A 21,970-nucleotide genomic window follows, 5' to 3' on the forward strand; every position below is an offset into this window, starting at 1 on the left:
ATGGGAGGGTAAATTTCGGACAACTCTCTCTATTTATTTTTTAAAATTTTTAATTTTTTTTATGTTAGGTCAAAATTTAAGGGAAAATTAAGGTGGATTTACAAATTTTTTTCTCAGTAAAAATGAGATAAATTAAAGTTTTAAAAGTAAGGGACGATTTGTATATAGTTAATTTATGAGAAGGGCGGTCTAAAATTAATTCAATATAATAATACATTACATTCTCCTTACCTAAATATATAAAGACAGTAGATCAGATTGAATTGAATTATATAAGATAATAAAATATTATCTTGTGTTTTGTGCAAAAGACATTGAACTCGATGAATTAAATTAACTTAAAAGAAAATTAAAAATATTAATATTAATCTCTTGTTAATCAAATATAAAAATTTATTAAGACTCTCAGCTAATGAGTGGTTTGCTATTTGTATGAGGTTGGCATACAACAATGTATGAAAACTTGTAGTACTATGACACATTGAATTTATAACCTGAATGTTAGACTTGTAACCTTTGCATTTAGTACTTGCAAACTTACATATACATGTATGTGTGGTCACTAAAACTCCGTGAGACTCGAAGCCTGCACTGAAATATTGTGGGATCGGAGACAAAATATGCACCTTGCCCATATGGTGAGGGACCATCCTTTTATCTCTAGTTCCCCCCCTTGTACATAAACCAAACAAGCCACAGCATCAAACAGCCGTGATCACACGCATGGCAAAAGTAATAAAACAAAGCAAAAGAAGTTTTCAAAAAAGTGTTTGATCTTTTAGCTAGCACAAACATTTTCCCAATGGAAAAGCAAAATGCTTGTGATTATCCCACGACACAATCTCGACATGTGATTCTAGCTAAAAGATTAAAACAACAGTAGAAAAGCAAGCAGAGTCAATTAATTAAAATAAATATCTTCAATATAAATAAGGGGCCATCATCACACTCCTATGCCTGCAGTTTCGATTCACAAGAAACAATCTCTCACAATCTCATTGAGCCTTATCATTACCAGCTGCCATTTCCCAGTTACAATCATGAAGCTCTTTGCGGTTTTCGTGCTCGTAATCCTGTTTCTGCAGGTACGTTTTTCTGTAAAAGATTGTCTAATTCAATGTAAAATAATGAAGCATTATTGTTTTGAGCAACTTTTCTAAATAAAACTGTGATGTGCTTCTGTTTCAGGCACTGGCTGTGGTTGAGGCTTCAACAATGATCAATAATGCTTCTAACAACCTTGCTAATGTGAGTCTCAATACGTCTCCATTTTGTTCATAAAATTTCTGCTTAATGTTGAGGCATATATATATATATACATACACATACAAATATATATATGCTCCCATTTTTCAATTATTAACCTTACCTTTGGATGCAGAGGGATGGAGCGAGTGATGTGTTAGATATTCACAAAAAGCATCATCCTCAAAAAATCAGTGAGCCCTAGATTTTGTTTAATATTGTTATACTCACGAGTCCTCAAGTTTTTTTTACACAGAATGTATCTAATAATTCTGAACTTCTAACCTGAGAAAAAAAATACGGAAAAAAAAAAAAGATTACACCAACATAAAGTTTTTATAACATGAAGTCTATCTATGTGAAACTTAAGTAGATGACTTATTGCCTATATTTTAAAATTTTCAACTTTATATCCTATTATCTAATAATTCTTATTTCTATTTTTGGGTCAAATGATTAACAGACATTTTAGTGATATACTTATTCACTGCATGGAAAGAATCCTAAAAACATGCATCTATGAAGTTGATGAATTTTCTTTGGCTATGAATCTGCAGATTGCAGTCAAGCTTGCAATAGGAGATGCAAGGAATCATCAAGAAAAAATATGTGCCATAGAGCATGCAGAACTTGTTGCAAGAGATGCCACTGTGTTCCCCCAGGCACTTATGGTAACAAGCAGGCATGCCCTTGTTATGCTAGCCTCAGAACCCATGGAAATAGACCCAAGTGCCCTTAAATTTTAATTGAATCCATTTGTTCTTATGCTTATAATTCATTTAATGTTGTGATTTTTATTTGTAATAAAGATCCGGCATGGCTTTAATCTTTTAAAGCCTAGCTGCGACGGATCCTAACTTTCTGCGCTCTGTCTTCAGTACAATGGTTGTAAGGATACAATCACAAGTTAATAATGATTTCCATTATAAATATTTCTTCAATTACAAGTTACGTTTCAGGTTTTTTCTTTTTTCTTTTTTTTTTGATGAACTTCGAGTTACGTTTCAGGTCGTTTAAGTTTACGATAAGAACTTCGAATTTCGAAATGTAATACATGAACTTTAAGTTAATGTAAAACTTGAACACAAGATATAACGGAGGCTCTCAAAAACAATTGTTAAGAACGAATTGAATTTAAATAGTTTTACGAAAGTGATTTTGAAAAATAAAATGTGAGAAACGCACAAATTAAAAATTTTCAACCTTGATGCACTACTACCACACAAAGCATGCATGACATCTGAAAACAAGAGCGGGTTGGCTGCTGACCATTTACGGTTTATAGAAAAACAATTCAATAGAGACATTTTGTAGATTCTTTTTTTGATTTCTAAGAACCTGAAAATTCCTAGACATAAAATAAATTAAATGGCCAACAAACTGGCTTTGCTAATTCAATCCCAAACATACCTATAATCCTAATGAATTAGAAGACATTTATCGATCTAAGAGAGGAAATATTTCAACTTACATACACATTCATATTTTGACGGAGTTTCACAGAGTGATGGTATAATGATACTTCCTTTGATTCGGAAAACTATCATCGAATATTTACAACATCTAAAACCGAACCCAGCATCTTGTACATTGTGCCATACAATCTCCCTTACAATCAACATTATAGCCTAATACTTTAGGATTTCGCAGAAGAAGGTTTCGCAAAGATTTTCCTTCAATACCCCAATCCTTTCCCAGGATCTGAACATTGTTCCTCAACTCATGTTCAATATCACATCCAAGAACCTCAGGAAATTTTTTAAGAAGCTTGAGGATGTCATCATCAGAAAGGCTTAGATTCCTCAGATAACCTAATATTTCACTAACAGTTTCAAGCTCTGGGGTTTCCCTTTTACGTTCTTCACTCCAGTATGGTGAATGGATATGGCCAAAGGCTTTTCCGAGTATCTTGTCTTCTTCCTCGGTGCTGAAATTAAAAGTAGACAGAGCTTGTCTGCAAGCTTCCCATTTCTTTCTCTCTTCATCATTCAAGGTTATACTTTGAACTTGCGCAGTTGAATATATTGCCCATTTCTTAAGATAAACATGGGAGCTCCACGGCACTCTAATAGCATTTGGTGGGAGTCCATTAGATAAGTTTACATTCAATGGAACATTATTTGGTGTAGTTGTAGAAATATCAGGCTGCAAGTAGAACAGGAGAAATCAACTTCTTATTCACTAGACAAAATAAGTACGCAATGCATAATATGAAACAACCTTGCTTTCTTCATGCCCCAATTATTCTCAAAATATTTAATGTGAAGAATAACAGGATGACCTGTAATAGGTAGGAAATGCAGATGCTAAAATGAAATGACATTTAAATGCTATATTTTTGCTAAATAAATCCAAATAATCGGAATGCCAGAAATATAATATGGATAGGCCAACAGATTAGCTTTCTTTTCCAATCCTTGTCTTATGAGATGAGTAGGCTTTCCAAAACTAAAACGTCTAATCATGACTCCTAACATTTAAAGTCGAGTGTATAAACTGTGTCTGACACTCCATGGTGTAAAGATAAATTTGACATAGCTTCAATTTATCGTCTATACCATACATCTATTTCATCGATATCTCCAGATATTTTGGAGTCATTTGTTCTTTTCATCTTTGTTCATGGCTAAAAATTAATCTTGCAGAACTGAATTTGCTTTTCGAGATGAAAATAACTAAAGAATAGTAAAATGTTTGTGAGATTGAACAACAAAAACAGGAAAAGGATTTGAGCCATTTTTAGTAGTACAATTAGTATCTATTTGAGAATGAAATGTGAAAACAAATGTGCTTACGGCGGAAGGACGGGGCGACGCACTCAACAAAGGAGAAGCCACTGATTTTCCTAGCATTCCTGCTCCTGCACACAGAACCTCAAAATAAATAAATAAACTCTGAAAAGGATGTTAACTAATTAAAAAGAGCATAGAAAAATATTAATATAAATAGAATCATAACGAGACTGCTAATCATAAATAAAAAAATCAAAAACATATATACACATACATATACATATTATCCGCAAATCAATACTTCCTTGATCATGAATTTGCTCGGAACCAAGCATTCACTTCAAACAAGTTAACCTTCAATCAAACGGAAACAGTAACCAGATTACACCAGTCTCACTAGATTAATCAACATTTAAGCACCCTGTCCCAGATATTAAAAAATTCAAGAGTTTACGGAGAACAAAAGACAACAAGTACCTGAACAGAAAACGAAGACGAGAGATTTGCTTTCTCCAATGCTGATTTCGGTCAGCCGTGCGCCTGTGCCTGTGCCTGTGGCTCACAGGAGGAGCCAAAACGAATTTGGGCCCTGCTTCAATTTGCTGCCACCAACTCCAAGTGATGTGCTGGGTCTGGGCCAGTCATCAAAAGCCAACCTTTCTCTACCCCTTAACTGTAGCCAATAGCTATTTTCATTTTATGATATTTATACCATAAAGGCTCTGTTTGGATCTCTTGAATTGTGAACCCCTCCAACAGAATAGAATTTGGGTATGTCGGTAATTTTAACATTTATTGGAGGATTTATTTACTTTTATTTTTTTTTAAACTCCATTTTTTTAATATTCTTTTTGTGATTTATTTTTAGTGTAACTTGAAAAATAAATTTATATATAAACACACTTTTCGGTCTCTAATAATCTGATTGTAACTTTTGACTTGTAAGTTCTATTACACACATTTACACTTGTTTTCTCATCATTAGTGTTTTTGGTTAATGAGAAAGAATGAGACAATTACCAATAGGAAGAGAATTAGAATCATATTGGTATAAAAAGAAGGGAGTTTAATTTATATCTCAAATTATCCGTCACCAAGAGAAATTTACCATCTGAATAATTTGTGTTAAAAATTTAAGTTGAAATATAAATATATAAATACCTTGGCGGCCTTAATTTGCCCTCATTTTTGTCGAGTAATAAACTCATCCAACAGAACAAATTTGTTTTAATCTAATACCATAATCCTCACTACATATGAGGGACTTATTAAAATGCGAGTGCCTCAAAACAAGAGATCAGAGCTTGACCTTCCATAAAGCCCAACATTACATTAAAAATTAGGACTAGTTGAAATATGATGTAGTGAAGTAAAAATAAAAAAGTGAAACTACTGTATTATCAAACCTAATCATGAATTCATGAGTATTCATCACTTAAAGAATTATGAGTATATGAAATTTTCATGTTTTATTCATATACGATAGTAACATTTATTTATTTGTGTTATTCTTTTGAGTTTTTTTTTTTTTTTTGGCCAACATTTATTCTGTTGAGTTTAAATCTTAAGTAACTAGCATACACTTTCATGAAATTTTTTTCTTTGTTTTTTATACAGCCACATTAATATTCATATGACCTTTGAAGGTTGTTTGAGTATTTTTCATAAGATAATTCATTGAAACTCTCTCAAGACTTTCCACTTTTACCGACTTTTTTTATTTTATTTTAGCTTCAATCAAAATAACTAATTTTATTAAGTTGTCAATCTTGAATCTATAACAATTGTAGGATATTTCAAGCAACTGATGAAATCATGCATCCTTATGAAATTAAATAATGAAATATAAGGAGAAAAATAACCTTTGGGGATTTAAAGAAGGGCCTTCTTATAGTAGATTAGATATAGAGAAAATATATAACTAATTAACTAGGTTGAATTGCATCTTCACTAATAGGTTCTAATGTTCCATTCAAGATAATAAAAAAAGATTAAAGGTGTGGTGGATCTATAATGAATTAGTTTACATTTTTCAATCCCCCTTCTTTGTAGCTTGGAGTTTTTTTTTAATATTATACAATAATATTTAATTCATGAAATTTTGATGAAATTACGCATTTGAGGGACATGTCGTCTGATTATGTTTGTTACATAGACATCTCGTGTCTTTATTTATTTATAAACGATGTGTCCTATATAGTATATTTCAATGCATCTACGCACGACTTGTTGTCTAGTATTTCCTTTAAGATGACTTGTCTTCTAATCATGGGAGCTGCTACCTTACGTTTAACGTAAGGTACAGCCCCCTCACACATCTGGATCTCATTGGGATCCGTTCCTCAGCTGTGTGAGGGGGTTGTACCTTACGTTAAACGTAAGGTAGGCCAACCCTCTAATCATTTTAATTTTGTAAGGCATGTTGTCTTTTGCTTAGCCAACACATCCTACATAACTTCAATTTATAAGTTTATGATTATATATGTAGAATAAAATAATCTTGTCAAACAATCAACTGACTTGATCTAATTAGTTATTTCAATTTTATTATATTTTTAAACTTATTTATTATTGGGCTTGAGATCCATATTGGAATAGGATTATTAGTTTTTTTAATCTCAAGAAAGGTTTTGATATTTAGTTTTCAATAATTTTTATTTCCTTACTAGATTATTTTTCTTTGTCTGGTTAAGATTTAGACAAGTATCCTTTTAAGGATTTAATAATGCAAAACAAAACTCCAAAGATAAATTATCGAATTTTATTGTTAAGTAATGTTATACTTACTCAGTTAAAATATTTAGTTTGTATCACAATTAATGTATCATTAATAAAATTTTAGCAGATAATTTATGTGAAAATTTTAAGTTGAAATATCGATGAGGAAAGAAGAATTGCTTGGCCTTGGCGGTTTTAATTTGTATTTATTCTTGTTGAGTAATAAACTTATCCAACAAGATAAACTATTGGTATTGTTTTAGTCTAATAACTTCTTACTACATACAAGGGGCTTATTAAAAGTGAGTGCCTGAAAATAAAGAGATTCGAGCTTGCGCTCTTATAAAACTCAATATTACATGAAAAATTAAAAGTCATATCATTTCACTACTTCAAGAATTAATAAATATCAAACGATTATAAGAAATATTGTCTCCTATCATTTTACTATTATAACTTTGTAAAATCTTTTCTTTTATAATTTTTCTATTAGGATCATTAGTTGACCAGTCAGTAGACTAGTAAAATATTAATTTTACCATTTATGATAAAGTACACAAATAGAGGTATCAAACAATAAATATAAAATTATCGTCATGCCCTTAAACTGCTAAATAATAATTTTAACCATGAATTTATGAATAACCTTAAATTTATTATCATTATAAAAGCATTAATTGATAAAAATACCTCTGGATATTTTTGTTAAAAAACACACAATTTATTCAAAAACAAAAAAGAAGAAGAAGAAGAAGAACAATTAAATATGAAAGATTCTGTAGATAAGCTTTAAGTGTTTTTTTTTTTTAATTTTTTATTTTAGAATAGATTGTGTGTTTTTTAACAAAAATATCCAGGATATTTATGTCAATTCGCTACTTTATAGTTATAATCAATCCAGGATTATTCATAAATTCATGGTTAAATATATTATTTTGCAATTTAAATGCATAACATATTTTTTTTACTATTTGATGCCTCTATTTGTGTATTTTTTCATAAAAGTAAAATTGATATTTTACTAGTTAACTAACTAGTCAACTAACGGTTGAAATTGAAAAGTAGTAAAATAAATTTTTTTGTAAAGTTATAGTAGTATAATGATACGAAACAATACTTTTTATAGTTCTTTGATACTTGACAATTCTTAATATAGTGAAACGATTATAACTTAAAAATTAAAATTAGTTGAAATAAATACAGTTGAGTAAAAGGAAAAAGTGAAATAGTATCGCATCAAACCTAATAATGAATTCATGAGAATTCATCACTTAAAAGAGTTATATGAAATTTTTATATGTAGATGTAATATTTATTTAATTCTTCCTTTGAGCTTAGTTTTTTTTTTTTTTTATAATCCTTTGAGTTTAAATCTTGATAACATACATTTTTTTTTTTTTGAAATTTTCACATTATTTGATATACAGACATACAAGGTCACTATAAAAATTTTGTATTCCAATTTTACATGCATGTCATTACCATAATTTGAGTGGCGTGAAGAAATATTAAATGTTTTTTGGGACAATTTTACCCTCTTATTGACTTATTTCACGAATTCTTTCAAAATTCAGATGAAAGATAAAGAAGTCATTGAATGCAAAGCTAACAATGAAACAAGCAGTTTTTCAATTATTCAATCATATAAACCGTAAGATTTGAATTTGAAGAATTGCTAATCAAATTTCCCAGATATCATACATACCTGAATGAACCATCAAAATTTTTTACAGACAACAATGAACTTGAATCACCAACTGATAAAAATGAAAAAGGACAAAAAAAAAATTCAACTTGTAGTGGAATGGAATAGTACAAAGTATTGAGTGCTTCGCTTGCCACCAGATGAAAGCTGAAGCTATGAATGTAAAATGAATTCAACAAATGGCTATCTTGATTCCTTTACTGAGATAGTTGATATGAAATGGCTGAAGAAATGTTCACCTGACCTCTGCAAATCACTGACGAAATTGCATCCACCGGCTCTTCTCCAATTCAAAGATATTGAGTACAAAGCAATTGTGTCAGCTGCCACCACTTTTACAACATGTTGAGCCAGCAGGAAATAACTTCACAACTGTAGCAAAATGGATAGTGTATACAGAAAAAGTAGCTTCCAGGATATAGCACAGTTTATGTTGCTGCTTGTTGACGAACACCCCGCTTCTCAGCTGACCTATGACGAAATAGCTTAGCCATGGATCTCCGCTCACAGTCCTGCATTGCATGGAGGCCAAAAAAAAAAAAAAGGAACAAAATCTTGATTTACCTTTCCTCTATTTAAGAGCTAGTATGATTATTAATTCCATTCAATTTGACTGAGTTGAAAATAAAATGGTACTATGTACCTTGAACATGTTAAGATAAAACATTTTGCTGGGATTCATCCTTCTCAATTTCTGGTAGGTGTAAGCAAAACTTAGCTGATCACGAGAAGTAAACCGGTCAACCTCATTGAACCAAAGACAAGAGAACAAATTTGACATTGGAGTGTGAGCTCTCACGATGAAAGATCCCTCAGGAACATCTGCAGACAACACAAAATGAATCTCACATTAAAGAGAGAGAGGGGGAGGGGGAGAGAGAGAGAGATAAGAGAGCAAGGGTGGTTGAAGATAAGTTCACTGCGCTGAAATGTAACATATGAAAGTAAATTTATGCAAGTATAACTTTGTAGTCAAAGAAAAACATACTGCTGGGAAGAAGCCTGTCTGGATCTGAGGGATCAAATCTTTTCAACCCATCAGCCTGGTAGAATGCAAATTGTTGGTCAATCACAGTATGATTATATTTGTTCAACTTCTTATTTTGAGCAACTTCTTCCCAAACACAATGCCGGTCATAGTGATTAGAAATGGCATACTCATAACCTTTACGCCACAAAAAATATTCCAAGATGAGTAAAGGGTCGCGTTGGAGTCGTAATTTGCTATCCAACCAGATCGAGTATCTGTCCAAATTTTAAATGTAGAAGAGGTTAGACCAAAGATGCCACAGCCTTTACATGAAACACTCTGCAATATAGCACATATGTAATCCCCAAGATCAAGTTAAACCATAAAACTAGTTCTAGCAAACAATATATTAAGAAAATTTGCTTCTATATAACACAACTCTAAAATTGAAATGTTCAAAGATTTTCATTGCAAATATTATAAATGGTTCTTTCCATTCTTTTCTTTTCCTTTTGTTTTCTTTTTGCCTCCATGATCTAAATCTACAAATCAGATTTCTGCATTCTACATTCTAAATCTTTAGTAAATGATCTTTTCTGAAGACCAGATCACCTAACCGGTTCAAGGGACTGATATTTGGCAGACAACATAAATCGTGTAGCAATATGGCTCTAGAACACCAAACATCTTTGCATGACCACATCCTTATTGAATCATTTTTTAGTTTATTTACATGAAAAGCAGCTAGGAAATGCAGATTAGTCCAATTGATCAACTAAATTTTACCAGCAGTTCATCACATTCCAAATTATTGTCTATTTACCCCAAACTTTTGTACTTTGCGTGGATCCATGAGTCTCAAGGTTCATCAGCATGATTCATCAAACTATAATTCATCATCAAATAAGATGTATGGATAAAACACAGCCAAATTTTTTAATAGCATGTGTATATAAAGAGAGAGAGAACATATGAATTGTGTTAGGAGGAATAAGCATTACAGTAACAGACTGAATAACATGTATATATGACTGAATAGCAGCACTATAGTACAAACAAGTCTACATTGTTGAATCTAATTCTCACCTTGCAGACGGAAAGAGTCGATGTGGCAACAATTTTGGTATTTTGCCCACTCTGCGCATATCATCATAAGGAAGATTCTTCACCACAACCATCTTCCATAAACCAATAAAACCTGTTCTATCTGGTATTTGACCTTCAGAAGAAAGTGTTTGCAAAGTGAGCTCATCCGTGAACATAACAAAGCAGACATTTTTCCTCGATAAACGAGTGACCTGAAGAGAAAAAAAAAGTGGTTTGAGGCCCTACTTACAATTTCAATCACATATCAATTTTAAGGTCACCAGGAGATATGCATCACAAATTAAAACTACAGTTCAAAGCTAACTAGCATACCAATGCATTGCCGTGCAATTTTGGTGCATTTGTAATAAGATAACATAAAAAGTAAAAATTTCTGTAAACAATTTTGAATAAAACAATTTTTTTGTACAGTGCCTTATTTTTTGTTCAAGGTCGACAACAGTTTAAGATAATAGACTTAATAAGCTTCTCTGAATAGAGTTCCGATTGATTTTATATATATATATAAAAGCATTGAACATGCACCAACTTATTATTGCAACCTATTAACCCAAAGTTTTATTCATGCCAAATTTGTACCATTGAAATACTTTTTCTTCTATCACAAGCACTTGGATATTTGAAAATAGCATAGCAAATAGAACAAAGAAGTAGTTATACTCATACCGTTTTACCAACCGGAATCCTCAAGCGATCAGAATTCCCAAAAATGCATGAAATCACAGCAATGTGGCATCTGCTATTATAATTTGCATCATCTTCTGCCAAGTCAAAACCAGTACTTGGATATCCTTCAGGAGCTTTAACAAAGCCACAATTTATCTTTTGGTCACGCGCTAAGAAAGATTCTTCCCTCTCTTGTAGGCTTTGATGGCCAGCAAATCTAGGTTCCCACTCTGCTTCTCCATCAGGTTTCTCCTCCACTTCTGTATACTGCAAGAAGAATCTCGCAAATTTTCGACTTTCTAAGGGCTCCACAAGCTGTGTGGTGGAATTTAAGATCTTCACCTCACAAGAGGACCCTAAAAAATTAGAACAGAACGTGTCAGGCATGGATATCAAATTGAAATTTTAAGTGATAACATTCAAACAATAAACTGATACAAATTAATCAAAATGCATGGACGAAGTATTTTATGAATACTGTAAAAAGAATGCCTAGACTTGAATTCTTTACCGCCAAGTTATAATGAGTCATCCAGAGCAAACGGTCCCTCAAATAGAACAACAAACTGAACCAAAAAACATGACCTCAAACCCAAGGTTCATGCACAAAAAAGGGGGAGGGGAAAAGAATGTTTTTTAGAAGTAAAAGATCTTTGGCGGCAACAGAGACATAAGTTCCATAAGTACTTGAGGCCACAAACCTGGGATATTAATGTCCCAGAAGTTTCCTAACTACTGAAGTTGAATGGTCTGCGCATATCACCAGTTTAAAACTCAGTGAACACTGAAAGATCAAGGAATTTTCTAAAGGCATGCTACTTATGGGTGAATATTGGAAAATGCAAAATTCACTGCCTATCTATATTATTAGTCCAAAGGCAAGCCTATTCTAATCGCCGTTTCCACATTTTCTAAGGTGGTATGCATTACAATGATGAACTTTCCATCAATATTACATTTCAAGATGAACTTGTAAGGTTCCACTCCAAAGTCTGGAAAAGAAAAGCCAGGTTAGACCGGCACACATCAGCTTCGATAAGAGAGAATATGATTAAATGAAAAAGAATATAAGACAAAATGCTAACACCAGCTCTCATCTATGTAACAGAAACAAAAATCTTGCCTAAAAACTTACGGCGTTTCGATTTCTTTTTTGGTGAAGCTTTAGTAGATTGACCACCAACAAGACTGACCTGTCTTTGAGTTGCATAAAATTTGTCTAAGTTTTGAGATTTTAGAGAAGAGTCCACAGACAAATTGCTGGACACTTCCTCAACCTTCCTTACAATATTCTGATGTAGTATTTTAGCATCATGAAGATCAGAAGACTCCCTTTGATATTGATTCTGGATTTTTGCTACATCAGAGTGGTCACCTTTATCATGTCTAGAATCATCATATTCTCCTACGCGAGTGTCATGAAATTCAACGTTATCATCATACTCATCATCCACATCAATAGGTTCACTGTTTACTCCAATAATCTTATCACCAGATTGCTGATTTTCATTTCCGTTGAGATTTCCTGATAGACCAGCATTTTTAAGAGATGCCTCATATTCTGCTTCGTACATTTTCAATTCATTACGACCAGCTTCATTGTACAACCCAACTCCTTTCCGGTCTGAACCCTTATGAGGATCATCAACAGAAATTTTCTCATTGCCACTGTCCACTTTCACAGAAGCATGGCCTGTGCCAGTAGATTTATCTGTAGCAGCCACACTAGCATGCTCCAGTATATCCTCACTATAATCATCATCCCTTCTCCTATCGTCCTTATCCCAATATCTGGAATCTCGTCCATGACTTATAGAACCCTTTCCAAAACCAACAACTTTCAATGTGTTTGTCCGTGTCACATTCGTAAGAAAATCAATGTCATTCTTCAACTCATCATCCACAGCACTGTGACTAATTATTTCTGCACCAAACAATAAACAGTTATTTAGTAATAATCCGTAGCTTTCAAAAAGGAAAATCAGACTTTAGTTGCTACGCTTCCAAAATTAAGTACAGCAGTTACATATAGACTCTCAGTCATGGCAGTGGCACAAGAAGCTACTGAGGTACAAGAAGCCCAAATCTTACATTGAAGCCTCAACTTATGCAAGGCCCGAAATCATCAAGTAAAATTGAAGTTTCACTAGTTGCAAACAATGTGCAACTTGTTTTGGCTTTGAACAAACATTTAATCAAATCTAAAATTTTCAACCGACTCTAATACAACTACTTGGCATACTGCATTTGAGCTCTATAATACAATTAATTAATGCACAAACAAAACGAGTGCTGACATTATTCGAAATTTACGATTTTCTTCTCAAAACTTTAAACGAACTTGCCTTTATCCTGATCATCATCATTGTGATTACTATATCCGGAGATGTAAAGATACGCTAATACAGTGGCTAGAAGCACGAGCAAGAGGACAAAAATAACCGAGCCAATCGACAGGCGACGGCCATTCTTGTCGGAGCGAGCCGATCGCCGAGCCCGAGCCGGCTTGTTATACGGCGCCGAGCGAATCCCGATCGACACATGGTCGTTAAACGACGTGCCGTTTGAGTTGTGGTTGTGGTGATGGTGGAGTGCGCCATACCGTCCCCGATTGCCTGTACTGAGCCATTCTCGCATTGTCAAAAATTCAATTAAATCTGTTTTTCCTTTTATTCATTCATTCAATTATATAAATACTTCAATATTATTTTGAAGTGGAAAATAGTGAAGAGACAAGAGAGTGTTCGAAAATAGTTTCCTTTTCGTTATGGGCGATCGGCGACGAAAGCGCCGGAGGATAGAAACACGGTTGATGGATTTGGATTCGTTCGAGTAAACGGAGGGGATAAATTGACGTAAATGCCCTCTAATCGGGCATGGAGCTGCATTATCTTTAGATTTGATGCCTGTTTTGGTAAATTACTAATTCTGGCTAGCTGTAACCCAATTGGGTGGCATGTATATAATACAAATTAAAATATATCCGTGGGGAGGACGAAGCTATGGTGCCCCGCGTGCACGGTGCCTCTAATTTTTGTTACATTACTTTTCAGTCCCTCTTATTTGCTGAAAAGTAAAAACATTAAAAGCTTTAAAATTGTAACACATAAGTCCAATATATTTTTGTTATTTACGGTCAGAGTAAATTTTTATTATTTATATTTGAAAACTAAACCATAGTTGATTACTATGAAATTTTTTAAATTATATTTGGTCATTTTTTATTAATAAATTAAATTTTAATTATATGTTTTGAATTAGTATTATTATTGATTAAATAGATTTTAAGTTATTCTAAAAAATAGACTAGTATTATTAATAAATTAATATACTGTTATTATATATTTAAATTTTTTATTATAGATTAAGTCAATATTATGTTGTTTCCAAAAAATAAAAAAATTTGATGTACTAAATTTTTTTACAAATTATTGTCCTTACACTATCACTAATTTTAATAGTCAAATTAGATCAATTGATCAGAATATAAAAATTTAAAATAATTTAAAATTATGTGTCAAATGTTTAACTATTTTACCTTTTTAAAAAATAATAGGGATATTAATGATAAAAATTAAAGAAAACACATCCATGCCATTAAAATAAGTTGTGTGTTAGATCTAACGGACAACTTACATACGGACAAAATGGAGGGTACCATACACCAAGTGCACGGTAGTTGAACCCCTTGTGAGGAAGGAAAATATGAATTATATATAGAGTAAATAGATTTAATTATCCGATATGAAAAAATAGATATAAGTAATTAAATTTAACATGATTATTAAATAGGTTGGATCCGAGTTAAGTTAGGGTTAAAGTTTTTAAATTTTTTATCCAATCAATGACACGATTATTTTTTTTGTTTTAAATTAATTATAAGTTTTTATCATCAAAACTCAAATATTAAATATGATTCTCTCTTTTTATTTTTATTTTTTAGAAGGATGAACATATACATAATATTTTATTTGTAAAATTTTATATAAATCTAGAGTTTTAATTGTGCAAATGTGTAAAATATTGATAGATATGTGTATTTTATAATATCGGTATATAATATTATTTACACACACATATATATAATTTAAACTTCAATAATATAATATGTAATATTTTGATGAGTGTGTATATATAAATTTTGTTAAATATATAAATACTAAATAAGTTATTGGTTAATTTATTTATTTTTTGTCTTGAGTTAAAATTTTAATATTTTGACATAATTATTAAATAGAACGTGTTTAAATCAACTTATATTTAACACGAGACAAAATTTACATTTAACACGAGACAAAATTTACATGACATAGACACGACTTGATAATCCATTGCGTAAGCTCACACACCGGTCGTCTCAACGATGAACAAAGAGCGTTGACGAAGAGATCATGGTGGGCAGTGAGGCATTTATTTTCTTTAATTACTGAAAACTAATATTAAGATAACTAATAAAATAATAATTAATGATAAAATGTGTATATTCACATTTCACCTTTAAACCAGTTAACTTCAACTGTAGAAGGCAAAAACAACAACAAAAAGAACGGAAAAAACAAACCAACCAACCAACCAAAAACAAGAAAAATGTAAGCAAACATGAGTCACCAGTAATTCTGTACCAGTCCATGACTTTCATAGCTCAATAGCATCCATTATCCAAATTTAAAAATTCGCTACAAAATTAATGCTGTTAATATGATTATTGTGTTATCAAAATATAAATGGAAATCTAACTTGTTGCTTTGGAAAAGCAAAACTAAATCTTCCTATCTTTCTATCACAAGAAGCAGATGGATCATTATTATTCAGTCAGAAATTAACTAGGAAATTAAAAGTTACTCTCCTCAAAGGATAGATCAAACAGAATTTTCAAGTGCGCATGCTAAGAGAAAAAGGACAGGTACTGTCATCGCCCAGTTTCTGATCCTTTTAACATAAGGAATTAATACAGACGCATGAGGCACTCCATCAAGGCATCTGTGTGCTCCGGCTTTCCAACAGACACACGAACATAACCCTTCAATTCTTTGTTATTGTAGTGACGGATCATCACCCCCATTTTTGCAAGGTCATCCTGCAATACAATTTTGAAATGTTACAGCACATTCGAAGTGATAGACAACAAATTATCTAGCATCGTTACTTTCAGTGAAATTCTTGATGATTGATCGAGGCAGATTAGAAATTATTTTGATATGCAAGGCTGTGAGTTGCGGAAAAAGAATATGTACCTTTAGCTTCTTAGCATCCATTCCGGATGTAACCTCGCAAAGAATAAAATTAGAATAGCTTGGATATGGATTCAGAAATGGTACATTCTTCAGAAGTTTGAAAAGCCTCTCCCGTTCTTTTATCAATGCCTCTTTAACCTTCTGGTAAATATTGTACACAGATATTAGAAACTAAGCTGAAGAATAAGATTTTCCATGATATGCCCTCTGTTAATATATTTGGATGAGAAAAACAAACAAGCAATAAGAAAGGCGCAAAACTCATAAAGGACTAAACCTCCAGATAAATTGGGTTCTGCAAAGCTGCACACGCAGCAACTTCAGCAGCAACAGAGACATTATAAGGTTGCTTTGCCCGCCAGAGATACTCAATTATGCTCAGAGGAAATGCCCCATATCCAACTCGAAGTCCAGCTAAACCTGCATCCAATTTCATTCTCAAATTTAAATTTTATTTGTATACTAACCAGCTGAAAATTACATGCAGTGGACTCCATCAGAAAGATCTTATTATTTGTATTACAGTAATTATCACAAATGTGCAACAACCATATCTTACATGACAACTCCACATGCATAAACTATCTTGAATATTAAAGATTAAAATCATATCCAAACATATTCTACCTCTCATGGAAACGAAGAATGAAATGTGCATTTTTCTTACCAAGCAACAACGGAGATGAGGTTGGATGTTAGAATTATCAAGCTTAGACAGGGAGTATTAACTAAAGTAGCAAAATATTATTTTAAGAAAGAAAAGAGAAGGAAAGTATACAAGGTAGTCTGGAATTTTTTTACGCTTCAATCATAGCACCAAAACCTGTCACACTTTTCTTATTGATCAATCATTTGAACCAAAACTAAGAAAATGACATTCTATGACATACAAGGCATCAAATTCCTTTATCCAGTACCAAGCGGAAGAAATAATTATATAACCATGTAACTGTCTGTAAACAGAAAAACACAAGCTAGTATAACCATACCAGCTCTTTTGCTAAATGTTCTAAGGACAATCAAATTATCATGCTTCTTCACCCATTTCATCCGAGATTCAAGTCCTGAAAACTCAGTGTATGCTTCATCCAGCACCACCAATATGGGCATCTCAAGGATCTTCAAGAGATTTTCATCATTGATGATACTGAAAACAATAACATGATCAAATAATGGGTCAGCAAGAAATCTACAAGGTATATTAGAAAATAATTTCATGCACTTTCACCATTCTAACTATAAAGGGAAAAAGCCCAGCTTAACATTTTTCTGAGCTGCCACATATACCAATTTGTAAGCATGCCAAAAGTTGGACCAGTACTTGTGCCCAAATTCATTTTTCTTTTAATTCAACACAATCAACAACTCAGTACATGTTGGGCGTTGGGGTGAACATCTTTTTTCTCAGTTAAATAGACTCTGCAGAGAACTGCTAGGATGCATGATTATTTTAGATAATATGTTCAGTTTCAACAGCAATATAATTGGATGACCACTCGAGCAAGGGGAGGAAGCTCTGCTCCATGGAAACCGTGAACAATAGAAAGTTGAAACTCAGAATAAAGTGAATATTGTTTTTTTCCAAGAATTGAAAAAATAACATCAAAACATATTTCCCAACTTTGTCACATGAGGAAACCTGAAGACTCAATGGTAATGGATTTTGGTATGAACTTGATCTTAGAAATCAAAACTATATTAAAATTAATTCATGGACAAGACCGTTTGCTGCTGAATTAACTTTGAATAACATGATTAGTGACAACAACAAACAGGGAGACACGCACACAAAGGCACATCCAGTCAACATAAACAGTCCAAAATAACCTTCCATCAGGATTGTTTGGAGAAGTTAGAAATATGCATTTTGGTTTCTCTCGCTCAACAGCATCGGCAATGAGTTCCACATTCAAGCTGAAGTCTGACTTTCTTGGAACTGCAGAAGATCACTGGATAAAGTCAAATATTATAAAGATATGGGAAATTATCCCCCCAACCGCCTCAAGAATAATGAAATTTCAAGTAGTCACTACGGGCTTTTAATAATATCTTAGAATCACCTCAAGTTTTAATTTTATATCAACTAATCACTTTTCTGTTAACTTCATTAGTCACTGTGAAAGAATATAAGATAAAAGACTACTTTGCCCATGTATTCATTTTAGAAAGTAAAACAATATTTTGGGAGGCTCCAAGAGCAAAATAGTCTTTTAGCTTAAATTTTTTAACGATGGCTAACGGAGTTAATGGGAAAGTGACTAGTTGATATAAAACTAAAACTAAAACTTAACGTAGTTCTGGAATATTATTAGCAACTTGTGGTGGCTGCTTGCACTTTCAAAATTCTTGAGGTGGTTGGGCGATAATATCCCAAAAATGTAAACATGAATGATGCCACCATATCAACAAGTTGGTTAAAGAAAACTTCCCACTGTGTAAGCCAGGAACTGAAGCGTGGCAAACACAACGAAGAGGACTTTTTAGTCCAGGAAGCTGGGTCTTTAAACATGGAACTTGCTAGTTCTATTGAGTTTTAGTCAGAAGAGGGTATTCTTGAATTTCCTGTAGTTTGAGTCAGTTGTGTCTTATTGTGAGTGTTTGTTAAGTAATTACTTTGAGAATTTTTAGGCTATCTTTCTTCGGCAAAGATTTGTAACCGTAGAACTTTGGGGATCATAGTATTATTGAGGAAGTGGAATACTTATTTCGAGTCTATGTTCATATCATGCTGAGTTGAGTTATTGTAAAGAAACAATTATTCAACACTCCACCAGATCTGTTAATTCTTCCTTTAGAAACCTAAAAAAGTCCAACATCGGATTTTAATCCTGGTCCCTTCTAGCCTGAAATTTTAGATCTTTATGAACTGAGTGAAAAATCTGTCAAAAACTGCTAAAAACCTTATATATTTACCTTTAACAACAGCTGCCCCATTAACAGCAGCATCAAACTCATACATTGTGAAAGTTGGAGGGCAGTCCACAATCTTGTCACCAGGATCTAGTACACATCTGCAGTAATAAAAAATAGAATATTAACCATTTTCAGTTCTCAAAGTTATACAATAAATAAAATTGAATAAAGAAGGGTAGCGAGAAAATAATATAAGAATCAACTGATAGAGGCTGACCGCATAATCAAATCAATGAGCTCATCCGCACCACAGCCAACTAGAATATGATCTGATTCAAGCCCAGAATCTTTGGCAAGGGCAGCACGCAGTCGGCGGCTTTCAGGATCAGGATAGATATATGGAAATTTTAGTTGCCCTAAAGCTTCTCTAACCTACAAACAATCTGAAGCTTGTACTCAGAAGATAAAGGAGTATTCAATAGAAACCAGACTGGGATTTCATATACAAACAGATGATCATGGCATATTAGCATTCATAGTATGTTAATTCTACAAGAAAGGAAGATAGATGCTGTAAATAACTTGCCTCTGGAGGTGGACCATAGGGATTTTCATTTGCATCTATTTTGACGATATCCTCAGGTTTTCTTCCAAGTTGGATTGACAAAACCTATAAAAAGGAACCCCATTCATCTAAGAGAAAATTAATTCATCTGGGAGGAAGTAATGAACTGCGCATCAATATTATCCAAATCATTGGCTTGAAATGCATAAAATCATTGATATGATTTGCAAGAGCACTCTTAGAACCTACCTTAGCAATATAACAGTTATTATTTAAATCATAACCAAGTAATTAAGTAACATAGCTACTAAATAAAAGGTAACACTAATACTGTTAACTGGTATAATGCAGTTATTAGCAAACAACTTATGCATCCCGAAGCTATAAAATTAGCAAAATTTTCCCAATAGGCAATAGCAAAAGAACCAATAAAAAAAAATCATAATCAGCCAACAAAATCAAGAAGAAAGGAAAAAGCATCTAGCCTCAAGTCCCTGCCATCTTTTTACTAACTGAATTATCAATTTACATGAGACACACTCACGAGGCTAGAAGTGCACTAATCTAGTTGTCCATCATGAAACATATAGCAGACAACCAAGTGAAGAAATGAAATTAACAAAATGGCTTATGCATTCAGCCTATTTTGAATCAAGAAAACCAGACGTAACAAATCAACTTCACTCCAATCAGAAAATCTATACAAGCAAAACCACTCAGCTTAGCACTGTCACTTCTGAATAACAAAATAACAAATTTTACTGAAATTATCCCACTTAACCATTATGTATCAGCATTGTCAGTAAAATGAATTGTTTCTGCAAAAATAAGCAAAACATTAAAAGGGGTTAATTCTAAATACCTCATATTAAAATGGTTTCAAACACAATCACACGGTCTATTGCACCTATCTAATTTTAAAATGGTTTCAAACACGGCCACGCGCTCTATTGCACCAATCAAGAACGTTGAGAAAGCTCAAATGGGCCGTGCCAAAATACCTCAAAAGGCAAAATAGGCTGATAAGGTTTCAATTTCCTCAAATGTGATCGAATAAACGAGTCACCAGTCAAACGCCGTTGACCCTCATTGACTTGTTGCTCTACAGGCAAGGTGGAGGACATAGCAATGACCCTTCTCTGATTTCCTTGAAATGGGCAAACGGTTCTGTTTGGTACCACAAAAGGGTGAGAACTGAAGTTGGATTTCAACAAACAGAGAGATGATGATGATGAAGTCTCAATCACACCCATGAATTTTCTGCATTTGATACAATTAATAATTAAAAACAAGAATATAAATTAATAAAAAGACAAAAAGATACAATAAGATTCGCAGTTATTGAAACAATACCTGGAAAAAAAAGACAACTAAAGTGGAGAAAACCTGTAAACCCTAGAGAGATTGTGAGATGTGATGACACAAGAACCAGACAAACCTCTACACTTGTTAATGCAAAAGGAAGTATTTTTAACGAAAACGATGGATTCTGTTCAAGTAATTGAATTTTGAACTGTCAGAGCCCGGCTGCCTTGCCGGAATTTTAATTAAATCTTGCACGTGGCGTTATTGCACTGCCTTTCTAAAAGCCATAATACACACACTCACACACTTGATTCACTCACCAACAACCAGTGCTTGACAAATGGGCCGTTCCAGTGCTTTTCCCAAGCAGGGCCCGGCCTGAGATGCGTGCCTGGGAAAAACAAGTTTTATTATTGAATCTAAATTTTCTACTGGGCATTTTCTCTTCCACTTCTCCTAAACTTTTAAAAATTCATTGACACGTATCATTAATGAAATTAAATAATCAACATTTTATTTTAATTAATTTTTATCTAAATGGACATTCAAATTCACATGTGACTTCTGACTATTGTCAAATTATTTCCCTCACATCTCTTTCTACTTTGACACCAATCTCTACCAAATTGTAGTGAAAAAAAGTGATCGATAATGAGGTTTGCATCTTAATTTTATTTTTTTTTCCGAATAAAGGAGGCAGGATCATAAATACTTGATTATTAATTCTTTCATTCAAAGCTTGGCATTGTATTGAATCCGGTGATTTCACGCCAATAATTAGGACTCTATTGATTTGCATCATATTCTTACTGAGAGCCTTCTAAGCATCAGAACAATTCTGATATAGAATGTGCATCCACTTACCATCTC

At 32.8% G+C, this 21,970-nt stretch overlaps 4 protein-coding genes across 5 annotated transcripts; 1 reads left to right on the plus strand and 3 right to left on the minus strand.

Moving 5' to 3' along the window:
• The first annotated feature begins 817 nt into the window (after nt 1–817).
• On the plus strand, nt 818–2,177 carry LOC102625142 (snakin-2). The gene is made up of 4 exons (XM_006473132.4): nt 818–1,085; nt 1,189–1,248; nt 1,382–1,439; nt 1,803–2,177. The coding sequence occupies exons 1-4, from the start codon at nt 954–956 to the stop codon at nt 1,982–1,984; spliced, it is 432 nt and encodes a 143-aa protein (XP_006473195.2). The 5' UTR covers nt 818–953; the 3' UTR covers nt 1,985–2,177.
• A 514-nt stretch (nt 2,178–2,691) lies between these two features.
• LOC102613002 (uncharacterized) lies at nt 2,692–4,661 on the minus strand. Of its 2 annotated transcripts, XM_006464569.4 has the most exons (4): nt 4,455–4,661; nt 4,252–4,331; nt 4,041–4,105; nt 2,692–3,390 (listed from the first exon to the last, which is right to left on the minus strand). In XM_006464569.4, exons 3-4 carry the CDS (start codon nt 4,095–4,097, stop codon nt 2,809–2,811), a joined length of 639 nt encoding a protein of 212 aa, XP_006464632.2. In that variant the 5' UTR covers nt 4,098–4,105; nt 4,252–4,331; nt 4,455–4,661; the 3' UTR covers nt 2,692–2,808. The 2 variants fall into 2 exon arrangements, with proteins under 2 accessions (XP_006464632.2, XP_006464631.2); XM_006464568.4 differs by lacking the exon at nt 4,252–4,331 and having other exon boundaries at nt 4,455–4,660.
• Nucleotides 4,662–8,301: 3,640 nt separating this feature from the next.
• LOC102626086 (uncharacterized) lies at nt 8,302–14,103 on the minus strand. The gene is made up of 7 exons (XM_006473136.4): nt 13,489–14,103; nt 12,279–13,067; nt 11,144–11,499; nt 10,457–10,668; nt 9,389–9,645; nt 9,044–9,222; nt 8,302–8,912 (listed from the first exon to the last, which is right to left on the minus strand). Exons 1-7 carry the CDS (start codon nt 13,778–13,780, stop codon nt 8,829–8,831), a joined length of 2,169 nt encoding a protein of 722 aa, XP_006473199.2. The 5' UTR covers nt 13,781–14,103; the 3' UTR covers nt 8,302–8,828.
• Nucleotides 14,104–15,735: 1,632 nt separating this feature from the next.
• LOC102626379 (histidinol-phosphate aminotransferase, chloroplastic) lies at nt 15,736–21,378 on the minus strand. The gene is made up of 10 exons (XM_006473137.4): nt 21,149–21,378; nt 20,797–21,055; nt 19,817–19,900; nt 19,508–19,662; nt 19,291–19,388; nt 18,205–18,313; nt 17,367–17,524; nt 16,655–16,797; nt 16,378–16,518; nt 15,736–16,220 (listed from the first exon to the last, which is right to left on the minus strand). Exons 2-10 carry the CDS (start codon nt 21,046–21,048, stop codon nt 16,089–16,091), a joined length of 1,272 nt encoding a protein of 423 aa, XP_006473200.2. The 5' UTR covers nt 21,049–21,055; nt 21,149–21,378; the 3' UTR covers nt 15,736–16,088.
• Between the last annotated feature and the right edge of the window lie 592 nt (nt 21,379–21,970).

This window comes from Citrus sinensis, chromosome 5 (assembly GCF_022201045.2).
Source record: "Citrus sinensis cultivar Valencia sweet orange chromosome 5, DVS_A1.0, whole genome shotgun sequence".
Classification (NCBI taxonomy): Eukaryota; Viridiplantae; Streptophyta; class Magnoliopsida; order Sapindales; family Rutaceae; genus Citrus; species Citrus sinensis.